Source organism: Rattus rattus, chromosome 11 (assembly GCF_011064425.1).
Source record: "Rattus rattus isolate New Zealand chromosome 11, Rrattus_CSIRO_v1, whole genome shotgun sequence".
Classification (NCBI taxonomy): Eukaryota; Metazoa; Chordata; class Mammalia; order Rodentia; family Muridae; genus Rattus; species Rattus rattus.
This window is the reverse complement of record NC_046164.1, coordinates 31,780,854-31,796,643: the sequence shown is the minus strand read 5'-3', so window position 1 is coordinate 31,796,643 and position 15,790 is coordinate 31,780,854. Positions and strand designations below refer to the sequence as shown.

General features: G+C 39.6%; 1 protein-coding gene across 1 annotated transcript in view; it reads left to right on the top strand.

Annotated features, from left to right (window-relative positions):
* The window catches only part of Chic2 (cysteine rich hydrophobic domain 2), a 35,324-nt gene extending 19,924 nt beyond the window's left edge, over positions 1-15,400 (top strand). The window contains exons 4-6 of the mRNA XM_032915956.1: positions 8,907-8,963; positions 9,126-9,185; positions 14,073-15,400. Coding sequence (XP_032771847.1) covers positions 8,907-8,963; positions 9,126-9,185; positions 14,073-14,123 — 168 coding nt within the window. The 3' untranslated portion in view covers positions 14,124-15,400. The remainder of the gene's footprint in view (positions 1-8,906; positions 8,964-9,125; positions 9,186-14,072) is intronic.
* The last annotated feature ends 390 nt before the right edge of the window (positions 15,401-15,790 follow it).

The following is a 15,790-nucleotide window of genomic DNA, read 5'->3' as shown; positions in this document are numbered from 1 at the left end:
TGTTTGTGTATCATGTCCTGTAAAGAGAAGGCTCCCCTGCAACAATGTCAGTACCCTTGATCCTGTGAAGGTCCTGAACCTTATTGATACTTGGAGAAGAGTCCAGTCTAGAACTGGAATCCTCAGTGTAAAGACAGAAATCATATCTCAAAGCCTAGTTGTGGAGAGAATAGCATAGGACCGTTTTTCATTGAGGAAGAACGGCTTTTAGAAGCTGGAGAGATGGCTCAGTGGTTAAGAGCAGAGGACCTGAATTTGGTTCACAACACCTGTCAGGCAGCTCACAGCCGCTAATAACTCCAGGGGATCTGATGGCCCCTTTGTGGCCTTCACTGGCACCACACTCAGCATGCATACATTCATGTGCCACCTCTCCCATAATGAAAAACAAAATTTTAAAAGATTTCTTATTTAAATTTTTTATACAATGTATTTTGATCATGTTTTTACTCTCCCCCAACTCTCTACCTCCTCCCCATCTCTCTACCCACCCAACTCCATGTGCTTTCTCTCCTCCTTCTCTTGTATCACTCAAAACTCAACACTGGACACTTTGTACATGGTCTCCAAAGAGAAACTAGTAACCACAACCAAAGACTTGGACTTGGAGGTTTGCCAGTGGTGGAGTCCGGAAAGAGTAGGTGTGCTAGAGAGATCATTTTTGAGTAACAGAGGAAGAAATAAAGCACTCACACCCACAGACAGTTCTGTGCCAGTGTGCTGTTATAACAGGAAGACAAAAGCATGCCTCTAGTCTCCTTCCCCCCACCTCCCCCACCTTTTTTTCCTGGTTTCTACCTCCGTCTTTCAGGCAGAAAGTCTATCCCCAGTCCTCTTGCTGTCCATTAGCTCTCGCCTGGAGTGGTGAGAGCAACCTACAGATATTTTCTTTTCTTTTTGAGACAATGTTTTGCTATATTGGTTGGTTTTATGACAACTTGACACAGGCTAGAGTCGTTTGGGATTAGGCCCCAGCTGAGAAACTCTCTGTAATAAGAGTTTCCTGCTGGTGAGTCTGTGAGGGCATCTTCTTTATTGATAATTGATACGAGAGGGTTCAGGTCACTGGGGGCTGCTTTACCACTAGACAGGGAGTCTTGGCCGAGCAGGCCATGGGGAATAAGCCATGGGGAATAAGCCAGAAAGTAGCACTTCTCCATGGCTCTCACTCTACCCACCTCCGTGTTCCTGCCCTGACTTCTCTCAGTGATGGAGTATGATCTAGAGTATACAGACAACTGAGAGTCATGGCTTCGCTCAGTGATGGAGTATGATCTAGAGTATGCAGACAACTGAGAGTCATGGCTTCTCTCAGTGATGGAGTATGATCTAGAGTATGCAGACAACTGAGAGTCATGGCTTCTCTCAGTGATGGAGTATGATCTAGAGTATGCAGACAACTGAGAGTCATGGCTTTTGCTTCTGCCATTTTTTTAATGCTTGCTTTTATTTTTTATTTTTGCAGGACAATAAGCTACAACTTTGTTTTAAATAAATAAATAGCCTTGTATAGTTCAGATAATACAGATTGGCCTTGACTTTCCAATCTTTGTGTCTTTACTTCCTAAATGCTGGGATTATGGATGAGTACCATTTTACCTGGCTTTGTTTTACTTTATAAGACTTGGTTTAGGAACTTGGGTTCTGTCTTAGTTACTGTTCCATTTCTGTGAAGAGACACCATGACCAAAGCAACTCTTGTAAAAGAAAGCATTTACTTAAGGGGCTAGCAGGTTTCAGAGGCTTAGTCCATTGTCATCATGGCTGGGAGCCTGGTGGCCAGGAAGTGAGGAGCTGGAGAAGTAGCTGAGAGCTACCTCTGATCTGAAGTGTGTGTGTGTCGCCCAAGGCATGATGGAAATGACTGATTGAGACTGAGACTGACTGGACCTGGTGTGGCCTTTTGAAACCTCTATGTTTACCCCTAGCTATACACTTTTTCCAACAAGATCACACTTACCTCCACAAAGTTATACCTCCTAATCCTAATCCTTCTCAAACAAGGCCACTCCAGAGTCATAAGCACTCAAATATATGAGGCTGTGGTGGCCATTCTTACTCAAACCACCGCAGGGTCTTACCAGTGGTGAGCACACACTCAGTGGAGAGACCCCCCCTCCCCCCCATTCTGTCTTTTAAAAAAACTTGTAAAATTTTAAAAATAAAACAAAACAAACCTTGCAGATTTATTCAAACAGAGGTGAGTGTGAGCTGGAGAGATGGCGCAGCCATTAAAAGCGCTTGTGCTCCTCCAAAAGAACTTCAGTTCAGTTCCCATCACCCATTAGTGAAGCCATCTGTAACTCTAGTACTGGGGATTCCAGTGACTCTGGTTTCTTCAGGCACCTGCACTTGTGTGCACATTCCCAGGTACAGATACTTCCATTTACACACAGTTACAGATAATGAACATCATCTCACAGAGAGGTGATGCAGTGCAAGAGAACCAGGAGACCGAACTGAAGGGAGTGAGTGCTCTTCGTCTAACTCTAGGCGTGGGATCTGGGGGTTTTCCGCTCTTTCGTCATTGTCTTCTCAGCATAAAATACAAGGAAAATAGTAGTTTTAAAATCTTATTTGAGATTTTTTTTGAAGTTTTAAATTTGTAATTCCAGAAAAGTATTCTCATAAAAAACTGCTTGTATCTGAACAGTGTATTTATTTACTGTTGCTTCATTTTTAAGGAAGTGGCTCTTAACTAAATTAAGGTATTCGTGTGGATATTGCTGATGTTTTGTGATAGGTTTTATTATAGAGTCCAGGATGGCCTAGTCTTCTGCCTCAGCCTCCTGAGTTCTGGAATTTTAGTACTCATATTATCATGTCCAGTTTGATAGCTATTTTTAATTAAATAAAAATATTGCAAATGCTTAATAGTGTTATTGGGATCTTACAGCACTTTGCTGACTGAACCATTTTCTCAGCCCTCAGATTCACATGCATCTGTGAAGTCCCAGGAACACTACTGAATGTTTAAAACTCAACATTTGCAATTTAAACATGTGTTTCAGTGTGATACTGTTGATGTGTGATGGCTCGTAGAAAGATGTGGTCTCTCTTTTGTGTTCAGTTGGCTGATAACCAGTACAGTTTTACTATCAAATACTGTATATTATAGTCCTAGGATGTCTCTGTTTTCTACATTTCTATTTTCTTCTGAAGTTCTGTTTTCATTCATTTTTCTCTTCTGTTTTCTTGACTATATTAATCATATTTTTAGTTTGAGTTGGTTATTTAAGGCAGATAACCTGGTTAGTAGCTTAGAACTTACATGTAATAGCTGACATTTCTGTTAGGATAGCTTCAGAAATGTATTCTTTGCATATTCATAGTTCTGTCCTGTGGTGGGGAGGACATGAGGTTGGTAGCTCTCAAGTATAACCTTGGTTTCAGATCACAGCACCACTGTGTCCTACTGTAGCTTTAAGTTTCTTGTCCTAGAAGATTCCATTTTCATATGTAAAATGAAAGTAATTCAAGCTGCCTAATGGTCTTGTTGGGAGGAAAGCACCTAGCACGGTCAGAGTCTGAGTGGCAGCCGCACATGCCTGTTGCCCTTATTCTTGTTTCTCCCATTGTTTACTGCAGTCAGCAGGTGCCTTAGTCTGTGGGCCTTTCCTCACTGCCAGTTCTAAGACAAACAAAACCTACAACTCCCTAGTGGCTTTTTTATCTTAATGGAAGTTACTTGACTTATCAAGTTTTTCTAATTTTCTGCTGTTATTTGAAATTAAATTTTAGTTTAAAAAATCTTTTCAAGGAATTTTTTCAAATATTATTCTCAAATATCAATTTTCTTAGCAGTATTTTGTATATGTGTTCATGTGTCCTTCTGGAAAAAGTTGAAAATGTTCATTATTCATAAAGTACCAGAATAACCTCTAAAAAATTAAGATTCATTTGCTAGCCTGATGAAGTGTCATGCCCTTGTGCCTGGCTGAGCTCCTTAAAAGTCACCCAAGTGCTCCTGCTGGGCAGAGGGCTCCCCACCTAACTGCTTCACTAGCGGCAGGCACGTCTGAAGGCTGGCCCGGCTGCCCTGTGTGCCCAGGCTGCCCTGTGTGCCCGGCTGCCCTGTGCCCGGCTGGGCTGCGCGGTCTGAATACAGTGTCCACACGCTGATGTTTAGGTTTTACATAGAGGAAAGACATTCCTTTGAGGAATCGGTTCATATTTCTGTTTATCTTGGCAAATTCCAGGTTTGGTATGTCTAACTATACTGAGATACACTTTTTGATTTTTAGCTCACTGGAATGTGGGATTTAACATTAATCCAGAACAAACGGAAGTGAATCACTGTAATCGTCTCTTTAAATTGAAATGCGCTCCAGATTATATACAGTTTCCTCCTGAAAGCCTCAGAACCACTGTTGTCCACTTATTTCTACAGTTTTCATTTGTGTAAATGCATAAGCATGGATCCTTTCTTTGAAGAACATGTCAGGGTTAAAAATAGAATCCCAGTGCTTTAGAGGTGTCATTCTAGTTACACCCTAAATGGTGAGTTACAAAGGTAGCAGTTTGAATAAGAACTGGAGCGTTTGCTCCGACGGTGTTTAGTACAATGGACACTTCTAGTTCAAGTAAATTTTAACTGCAGGTTTAAGGTGTTGAACTTAATAAATGTTTGTAAAAATTTGAAAAAACTATTTTTTTCAAACAACTGATTGTGAGTGTGTCTAACTGGTTCCTTGTCCTGTAAAACTTACTTATGTTTAGTGGCTCAGAATGTGAACTTGGGATGGCAGTATTACTTTATTCCTTAGGAAGGTGGAATGTTTTGGGGCAGTTACAAAAAGGCCTTATAGTAAAGCAAAATTTAATTTTAATTTTCTGTTTTAGTAATTGAGGTTTTACTCTTTTAGGCTTACTTTCAGTTGCTTCTCAATTCTTCTTTAGAGTTAAAACTGTATGCTATATTCAGTATTGCTGATTAATCATCTTCTTAACCATCTCATGAACTCTAATCTTCTAGTTTGCTTTGTAATTTTTACGTTCTGACTCTTTTCCACAGTTCTATCAAAAATTTGTACCAAAGGCAACAAAAATAAAGCCAAATGCTTAGCTTAAGTCTGCACTGCCTGTTCAGTAGTTGAAGTAGTTTTGAATTTTAGTCACTCTTGTACAGCCAAGCAACTATATTAGAACTAGCTAATAGTGAGGAAATATATAACTGTAAAGATGTTGAAATGAAAAATATGTTAGTATTATTTTGTAAAATTGTCATTCAGAATAACTCTGATGAGGAAGGTTGATGGGGTCTAGATGCTGGGAGCTGGCATTCTCAATCAGGTTCACTGCATGATAGCATCTCACAAAGACGTGTTTTGCTTACATGGTGTAAGCTGGTGGTCTTGGTCCTTTTAACTCAGGACTGCATGTAATAAAAGTAGGTTTCTTGTTGGTAGCCTAAGCAAAAAGGACTGGGGATTCATGGCAAAGAACTACTAACCTGTCTTTCCACCCCAGGGGTGAGTACTGAAAGGGATTAAGGCCACTGTAGGGAGCTTGTACTGAAGCCTGCCTGCACTGCCCTTTCTCCTGTTCTTTCAGCTAAACAGAAGATTTTTAGTTCCCATGGCTATCAATCTGGTGTTTTTCTCAAGCACTGCATTCTTTTAAGAAAGCTAATATGACTTATTTTTAGAAGTTGGCCTAGAAGGATAATGTTTTGTTGGTATTTCATATTTGATTTGTATATTTTTTCTGATCCATATTAACTTAAAATATTTTGAATTTGCAAAGCAGTATAATCACTTAAAGCTAAATGACAAGTATTTATATGATTAGATTTGCTGGTCTAGTTAATAGATAACAGATTTAGCTTTGTTGAATTTTATATTTCTTTAGAATAGCTATCTGACAACCCTGTGGACATAAACTCTTAACTTTTATTTCTAGATGACTGTAATTAAAATGTTCTTTCTTTTCACTGAAGTTTAAAAGCTTTGAAATAGCTTTTATAATGCTGAAAAGTCATATTTTCCCCACTATCTGCCAAATTGGTATTGTACTTCATCCTGAAAATATATTTTGATTTTGTGAACTAAAAATAATTGCATAGTATGAAACATTCTCTATGGTTAAACCTTTTTTCTTCCATTTAATTTGATCTTTTGTTGTTACTAACAAATAATTTGTGGCAGTTTCCTTTTTACTTTTTAAAAAATCATTACCAGAATCACTCTGCTTGTCACCTTAGTGTGCTAGAAATGTTGTACTCAGACCAAGGGTCCTTTCTGGCTTTGTGTGTTCTCACCTGCTCCTCCTCACTGTAAGTCACTCGACATGTCAAGTGCAGTGATGGATTGAGCTGCACGTGCAACGGCCTTTGTCACCTGTCACGCAGGAGAGAAGTCTTGCACAAGTGCTAATTCACAGCTTTGCTTCAGACTCCAACAGTGTAGAAATATTGAATATTTAGATGATTATACAGAATACGGCCTATCTAAAGTTGTTTGCTTTAGAATTGGTAATATTGTTGGATACAATTATTATACCCAACCCTATCATTAAGCTCCTAATTAGAGACAAAGAGTAAATTCCAAGTTCCTACATAAATATTTTAGAATTTCAGATTCATACTTTGCAATTATTTTTTACACAAATATTGGTATAGCAGTTGATATAAAAGTTAATGTTTTTAGTATGAAATTAGTTTTTATTTTTAGTTAATGTTTTTAAATTGGTAAATGCCATGTGTATATACGTATGGTATTTACGTATGCATGATAATTGGATGTTTTCATTGAATAGCATCACTTAAATTTCTGATAACTTGCTGGTATGATAAAAAAAACCACTCTGAGTAATAAAACTTGCAGAATGTAGTTAAGTTTTTAGGGACTATTTTTATATAATTTTAGTATTAACAGACTTCAAAAGCTACTTCTTCCTACCCTATTTCTTTAACTTCCCCCATCCCCTTTTAAACCATCAGAAAAAGTAAAACCTCAAATTGTATAGTAATCTTAATCTATTATTAAAAGATTCTAGAAAGGAAGATTACAAGGTGGATTCAGGTTTTGAAATGGTTTTACCATTGGTTTAGCAGCGGGTGGGCAGGCAGATGCCTGCTCATAGGAGAGCCTATTGCCATTTTCACCATTGATAGAGTAGCCTTTCAGAGTCAATGAGCTCTGTCAATGTGAGCTTGTCAAGGCTACAACTTCATAGACCTGAGAGGCGGTTTGAGAGGTCAGCCCTTTTCAGGTCCGCTGTGATGCAAATGAACTTTAATGCTTAAACAACTATTGGAATTTTTATGTCTGCTCCTTGTTCTTCTTTCCTCACAAAGTCATTGACGAGACATTCAGTGCTTTTTAAATTGGAAGTTGCATTGTGCTAAAGACCTAGTACAGATTTACGGAGGGCTGAAAGCAGTTAGATCATGTTCTTTTCATGGTGCGATTAGAATCAAATCGATTTCCCTGCAGCCTTCAGCATTCAGATGGCAATTTTAACAAAGCTTGGGGGCTAGACAAGGGACAAAAGGACTGAACTGAATGTTAATTACACTCTGCAGCCTTATTTTCTTTTGATTTGGGGCTGACTGGCAACTAAATTAACAAAAAGTGTGACCATAACTGCTGCCCTATTTTCATTTAAAAGGAGAGCTGCCTCTAAAAGGCTATCTTACAAAGAAACAAGTGAGGGCTGCTGATCATTGCTAACAAGGGCACTTTTTCTTCAAAATTCTTGCCAAAAAAGACTGCTCAAAAACTGTAATAAATTAGTCATTGACATATTATTGTCAGAAAGTAGCTGATTTTCCTATTTTCGTGACATAAGATTGGAATGTATAAGCACTCGTGGTGATTTGTTGGTAGCTCCGAGTTATAATTGGCGTCTGTGTGACTTCAGTGCCTGTAGTTGCTGAGCGTGCTGAAGCGTACGTCATGCTGGACTGGACTCAGTAGAGACTTCAAGTAAATCCTAATGTTTTTATCTCACAGTCTTCAGAACCAGCTTGTTCCTCCCGGGTTTTCACCTCACTCCTTGGTTGGCATGCAGATTTTATGTGATTATCAGTACTTACCGACTTACCTATTTATAACATACACATATATAACATACTATTATTTACTTACTTACATTTAAAATCAGTGGACCTGCTTCCTTCAAGCCACAGCTACGTCATGTTGATCACATGGCGGTGCTGTCCCTTCACACCTGCAGTGTTAGTCACCTGGCCCCACACATTAGCTCCTTGTTCACACTCAAGCAAGAAGCATGCATGTGCATGCCCTGAGGCTGCACTGCAGCACCTAGGGAGATCAGTGGCTCGGCTGAGTCCTGAAAGGACAGTTGGATTAAGAATGGGATTTTACTCTCAGATACGACTTTTATGTTGCTTAAATAAAAATTGGGCTCTGTTTGAAAACTGCACTAACCAGCATAGTGGTTTTCTCATATGGTCCTAAAATTAGTTTGGTTTGGTAGCTTTATTAACCTTCATTATTAGTTTTTTTAGACTTACCCTAAAGGCCAATTTTTTTGTTAGCTAATATTTAAATTATTATTGTTTTAAAATAGAGATTAAGGAATGTTCATTACTATTTAAATACTGCAAAATGTTTTCTAAAGAAGTGAGGGGTTAAGTTTAAATTTGGCAAATGACATTTGCTTTTAAGACTAATAGTTTTAAGTCAGAAGCAAAATAATAGTTTTAAGTCAGAAGTGCAAAATAAAAACTTTTAAAATATTTGATATATATTTCCAAGAAAATTCATGTTTATTTACAAACTAGTGTTTCTGATGAGGTTGCTGCTTAGTGCTAGACCATGGCGTGCAGACCACGCTTGCCTGTCGTGGGTTTTTACTTCTTCCCTTTTCACACAAAAAGCAGCTGCAAAACAGCTTTTCTAAAACCAGTCACGAGTGAACTCTCCTCATTTGTCTTCCAGACACGAAGATCGATTGAGAAGTTATTAGAATGGGAAAACAATAGGTTATACCACAAGGTGAGTCCTGCGGGGAGCAGCTTGGTACTGTTGGGTCTGAATCGCACAGTCTGGAAACAGATGCTTTTGTTGGACTGAAAATATGAGAGGTGGACGAATGGGCGAGCCTTGTGCCCAGGAAAATGGAGCTCATTTCTCTTCTTTTGCCATCCTCATGTCTAGCTGTGCTTGCACTGGAGACTGAGCAAAAGGAAATGTGAAACGAACAACATGATGGAATATGTAAGTTAAAGGGCTGTTTTGTGAGTTTCTCTATTAAATGATCATTTATTTTGTTTCTGATCTTATTCTTTCCATGATTATTAATCAGCAAAGGTGTCAGGAGCTTAATCTCCCTAGTGCAAGGATTTTCTACGGTTCACAGATGCCTGGGTTTCATGTGCAGGACTGATTTATAAAGTTATGAATGACTTGAAAACAAGGCTTCACTGTGTTCTGAAAAATAATAAATTAATTGCCAAGATAAAATGGCCTGAACATGTGTTGATGGAGTGTGAAATTTTAGATGCTGTATAAAGAATAACCACAACCTTGGTTACGCAGCACGTCAGATATGGCGTTTTATATAATGCTAATGAGTTTCCAAGTATGGAGGAGAACCTTTCAGCCAAGCCGCTGGAGCCCGAGACGCCTTTATAGAGTGAGTGGCTGTCTGTTCCTCAGGGCTGCAGTGAGCTTTGCAAAATGCTACTAGAACATTGCTTTGTACAGTTACCTTAAATGTAACCAGATGTTGACCACCCTGTCTTATCCTTTAAAAGGTGGCTCACTTTGCCTACATGTACATACATGTGTATACACACAGTTATTTTAGACATTTTTTTTTTTTTTTTTTTTTTTTTTTTTTTTTTTTTGGAGCTGGGGACCGAACCCAGGGCCTTGCGCTTGCTAGGCAAGCGCTCTACCACTGAGCTAAATCCCAACCCCTAGACATTTATTGATGCCCTGACTTAGTTTGAATAATTGTTCTTTTTGGGAACAGAATGCTTTAAGAAATTATGAATTTATTAATTCTCCCTTGAGCTTGAGTGTTTTACTTTAAAACATGAAGAGGTTATTAGATTAAAGAAAGATGATTGAAGAAAGGAGTTAATTGTTGAAACTAAAACCAGTCTTTGTGAGAGACCCACTGTTATATTTTTGAGGAATTTTCTCTGTTTTTTTGAAAATAACTCTCACTGTGTGCACTCTGTGTGTGTGTGTGTGTGTGTGTGTGTGTGTGTGTGTGTGTGTGTGTGTGTGTGTGTGTGTGCGTGTTTGTGTGTTAAAAGTGTTCACATCGTTGGAAATGACCCTGAAACCATTTCCTGGCTCTTTCATTATCAAATAGCCAAATCTTTCTCTTCTAAAACATGAAGAGAGATTTTATGCCTTCTCTCTGCAACCTCCAAACTATTTGTTTACAAACTAAGGAATTCAGGGTTCACTGGAGAGACGCATGCGGCTCTTTATAACATAAAAGGCACAGCTGAGAGCCTCCTTGCGACTGACCTGGCAGATGCTGCCATTCCATCACTGGTGGGGAGACCCCCGCTCCCTATGGAGGGACAGGGCAGCAGTAGCAGTTTGGGACATTTCCAGGGTTTCATGAAATAATAATTTGTTATTATGTATTTATAAACCAAAACACCAAGCTTCAAACAGGGAGCTTTAATTACCTTTTGATGTTTCTAAATTTACTTTGGAAAGGAAAAAAAAAAAGCTAGTCCCATACTGGATATAGTCCAATGGTAGAGCATGTGTCTACACACAAGGGGTTGGATCTCTTGTATTGGTATAAGAAAAATCTAAATTCTGTGACTTCTAAGTGGAGCTGTATGAAAAATGTTCGTTCATACATTATATGCACTAGACTTTTTTTAATCTTTATGAAATTCTTTCATTACAATTAAATTAGTAGCTCTTTAAAACATTCTGAACTGTATACTTCCTGAAAAATTTTAATTTACCTTGAATTTTTATATAATTAAGTACTTTTAAATGAATTGTATTTCACATAATCATAGAAGGTATACAAAAAGTAATTTTTTTCTTTCTCTGTCTTTTTTTTTTTTCTTCCGAGACAGTGTCTGTGTAGCCCTGGCTGCCTGGGAACTTGCTCTGTAGACCAGGCTAGCCCTGAATTCACAGACAGATTCTCCTGCCTCTGCCTCCCAGATACTGGAGCTAAAGGCGTGCACCGTCATTCTCAGCTGAAAATTAATTTTAAAGTGATTTTTTAAAAAGATATTAGGGTGTGAATATTTGTGGTACTTGAACATAGGAATAAGCAAGGCTTGGAAAGCTCTGAAGCCTGTGAGCTTGTAGTCACAGTCTAGTAAGAAGGGCATGCCTCCTTCCCAACTACTTTGAACTGCTCTACCATGCATGCACTTTTGCCTATAGCTTATACAACTTTTTGTTAAAGTGCTTCCCCTTGATTATGTTTTGACTGTTAGAAGTAATCTACAAAGTACCAATGAAAAACTATTATTTTTGTTGTTGTTACTTGGGTATGAAGTACTTGTGGGGTTTGTGAACCAAACAATTTTCAGGAGACTGTTCTTTAAAACTAAGGCAGACTCAGACAGGCTCAATTGGGCTGGAGAGTTGGTTCCCCAGTTTAGAGTCCTTGTTACCTTTACAGAGAACTCAGGTTCAATTCTCTTAGAGAGAGAGAGAGAGAGAGAGAGAGAGAGAGAGAGAGAGAGAGAGAGAGAGAGAGAGAGAGAGAGTTTTTGAGACAAAACACAAATGCACATAAAATAATATAATGAAAAATAGCCACTGTTTTACATTTTTAAGTTTATACTGTAAAATAATATGCTCACCCCTGGAGCCTGGAATTTAAAAACACTACAGTAGAAGAAATGTTTGATTACCAAAGTATGAATTCAGTGTGAGCCTGCGAGCATTTAAGTATTAAACATTAACTTTTAGAGCTACAAAGAACCTTTTCATCTGGTCTAATCTGTTTATAGGTGAAGACCATGAGATACAGGGAAAAGGAGCACAAAGAAGCAGGGTTAAGGAAAAAGTACTTTCTGAAGAGATATATTTTTATTTTATATGTAGGAGTGTTTGGGCTGCATGTATGTTTGTGTACCAGATTCATGCCTGGTGCTATTGAAGGCCAAAAGAGGGCATCGGATACACTAGGACTGGAGTTGGAGTTGTGGGTGCTGGGAACCTAACGCAGGTCCTCTGTAGGAGCAGCCAATGCTCTTAACTACTAAGCTCTCTTTCCAGCCCTGAGAAAAAATGTTAATAATTGGACAATTTCAAACGTGTATGATGTGTTTGTCACCCTTCTCCCTCAGTTTCTTTGTCTTCTTCCACTCCCAACTCCTCTGTAACCCTTCTTCCCAGCACTGCTTCCTCCTGTTCGTGTGTACTTACCGTTTCTTTGTTTTTAAAAATAACCTGTTGGGTTTAGTCAGGCTGCTGGCCTGTGCTTTGGTACCGATCATTTACTGGGTATTGAGCAACTTAGCAGAGCCTCCGGGATGCTTCCTCTCCCAGCAGCTTTGCAGGAACTCCTCAGGAAGGGGTGGGTGAGGCTGTGTGAGCCCTGTTCCACGTGCGCCCTGGACCTGTCAAAGCGAGTGCAGGTCACCACAGCTGCTGGAGTTCAGGAGTACAGCAGCATGGTGTCCAGAGGACAGAGCTCTTCCTTACACTGGAGATGCTCTGCTTAGGGCTGAGCACTCAGCAAGCTCTCAGCCTCAGTGAGAACCATTGTACTAGGCTAAGGGTGTCTTCCCAGTACACAGTAGGTCAGGAAAGTGGCTTGCCTGACACCTAAGGCTTCCTGTAGGGTAACTAGAGAAAGAAAAGTATTTTTAACCAAGAATGGAAGTGTTCTTTTCTGAGACAAACCAACAAGCCAATAGAAAATGAAAGTTCCTGGCCCAAGAGGTTAACTAAGCATACAATCAGATTTTCCCTTGTCAAAACAAGTTTCTGAGAAAAATGAGTTCCCAACCTTAGAAATTATTCAAATTATTCACATCAAATACAATGAGATGTTTTCCCTTTTTGTCAAAGGTTTTTTTTCTCTTTGGAGGGGGTGCTGGTGGTGAGACTATCCTGGAACTGGTTGTGCTGATCAGACCACCCTCAAACTCAAAGAAATGCCTGCCTCTGCCCCAAAAATCATTTCATTGATGAGGTTCTGGGTTATCAGATAAATGTCTGTTTTAATAATGATAAAATCTGGGTGGACATGCTGGCACATATGTTTAATCCTAGCACTGGGGAAGAAAACAACGTGGCCTACATAGGGGCTGAGGCCAGTCAGGATCACATAGTAACCTGTCATTAAGAAAGATAAAATTAAAGTTGAAACATGCATGGATTCCAAAAGAACACTTTGTGTTTTGTCAGCTTGTATCAGCTGTGTCTGAGCTTCCCTCTGACCTTTCTATTGTATATAATGTATCTGCACTCCTCCATACCTTCCTGTGCCTCCTGCCCACTCCTCCATACCTTCCTGTGCCTCCTGCCCACTCCTCCATCCCTTCCTGTCCCTCCTGCTCCTGCTCACTCCTCCATACCTCCTCCTGTGCCTCCTGCCCCCTACCTTCCTGTCCCTCCTGCCCACTCCTCCATACCTTCCTGTCCCTCCTGCCCACTCCTCCATACCTTCCTGTCCCCTCCTGCTCACTCCTCCATACCTTCCTGTGCCTCCTGCCCACTCCTCCATACCTTCCTGTCCCTCCTGCTCACTCCTCCATACCTTCCTGTGCCTCCTCCACTCCTCCATACCTTCCTGTGCCTCCTGCCCACTCCTCCATACCTTCCTGTCCCCCTCCTGCCCACACCTCCATACCTCCCTGTCCCTGTCCCCCCTGCTCCCCCCCTCCATACCTTCCTGTGCCTCCTGCCCACTCCTCCATACCTTCCTGTCCCTCCTGCTCACTCCTCCATACCTTCCTGTCCCCTCCTGCTCACTCCTCCATACCTTCCTGTCCCCTCCTGCCCACACCATGCCTGCCCTTCTCGCTCTTCCCAGCTCTTCCCAGAAGCTCCTTCTAGCCTCAGGTTTTTTTTTCACCCTAAAATGTGTGTGTGTGTGTGTGTGTGTGTGTATCAATTTGTTTAAAACATCTTTTTCTTCTCCTTTTACAGGTCATCCTCATAGAATTTTTACCAAAGACACCAATTTTTCGACCAGATTAGCATTTGCTTTATTTATAGAGACTTTCCAAGTGTGTTGTCTTTCCAATGGTGCCTTGCTTGGTGCTCTCCTGCTGGTGAAATGATGCTGGTTCTACAGAATCGGGTGGTGTTTTTGTTTGTTCTGTTTTTTAAATAACCGCATGTTCTATGTGTGCATAGTTGTCAAACTTTGCAAGTTATTTCATACAGATGTTTAATACTTAAGTTATTGTGCTCTTTTCTGTTATATATTCTGATTTTCAAGGATTACTTTTTGTATTCTCAAAAAAAAAATACATTTGAACTTAGCATAAAAATGGCCAGCCTTTGTTATTTTGTCAACAAGTTTCACATACATAGTTCTTTGTCAATTCCTTAATATAGAAAAACATATTATTATCTGTTATAACATGCTCATGTACTTTTTTTTTCTTCCCTTTAGAATTTGCCACAATAGTTATTTGAAAACTAAGTTTTCTCACATAGTCTTTGGGCCCTGAGCTGACCTTTCCCAGGAACCCCGCAGTTCCTGATGTGATGTCTCAGTAGATACAACTTAGCCTTATGAAGAACTGGCTGCCCTTTTGAAAATACCTGTCTTCAAAAGTGGTTAATTTCTCTAGAGTAAGATACATCACAATGGTGTGCACGAACCTACAGTCCGCTAGAGTTCAGCCTCAGCGTAGAGTGGCATCAGTTTCCCGAGTACCAGTGGGCAGGGCAGTGAGGAAGCTGTGCTCCAGTTACTGCTGTTGTTCTGCAGATCTTACCTACAGGAGTAGAGAATTGTCCTTTTTAAAATTCGAAGTTAAACATGTTTCCCAATCTAACATAATTGTAGAACAGATATGTTTCTGAATACTTTGGAAAGGAAACAAAGTTCTAGAATTAAAAATCATCTGATATTTGAGACGCCACTGGTATATGGATATAGAGCAGATCGTTACTAAGAAACGGAGGGCACTTTAGCACTATTTCCAGTCTCCCATTCACTTTCAATCTAGTTATGTGCTGTTTTGATTGATCAGGTTAGCATGTTGATTTACATGTGCACATACATGTATTTTTCCTATCTGGTTGTACATAGCTCCACACTGTATGTTTCTGAGTGGCCTATGTGTAGACTTTGGTTTTTATAAGCCTAAAATTACACACATTTTAATGTGTGTCAAGAACTCGTTCCATACAGTTGTGGTATAGAGCAATAATGTGAATAACATTTGAAATTATATAAACTATGCTTAATAATTTGTAAAAGAATTGGTACTCCCCCTTGTATTAAACCTTTTAAATACCAATTTTGTTAATTTATATACCTATGTTTTTTAAAAGTGTTGCTTTGTACTTCTCTGAAGTACTGCGTTACACACACACACATTTAATACCTAAATGCGAGTATCTCATATCCTATATGGGACATTCGAAATTGTCTTAAAAACTTTGACGCAATGCAGTCTCCTGTCTGTGCCCACCCCCAGTCTTTCCCATACCACAGGAACTAACAGCTTGAGTCCATAGAACACTTTTCTGTGACACACTCAGTGTACCAAGGGTTTTAATGGCTTTACACCTTCATTTAACATTTGTCTAGCCAGGGTGGGTGTGTCCTACCACCATAATTAGTGCAGTTCAAAGTAGTGCTGGTCCAAAATGCAGTGTTCTCTGTGTTCGAGTGTGAACTGATTGTA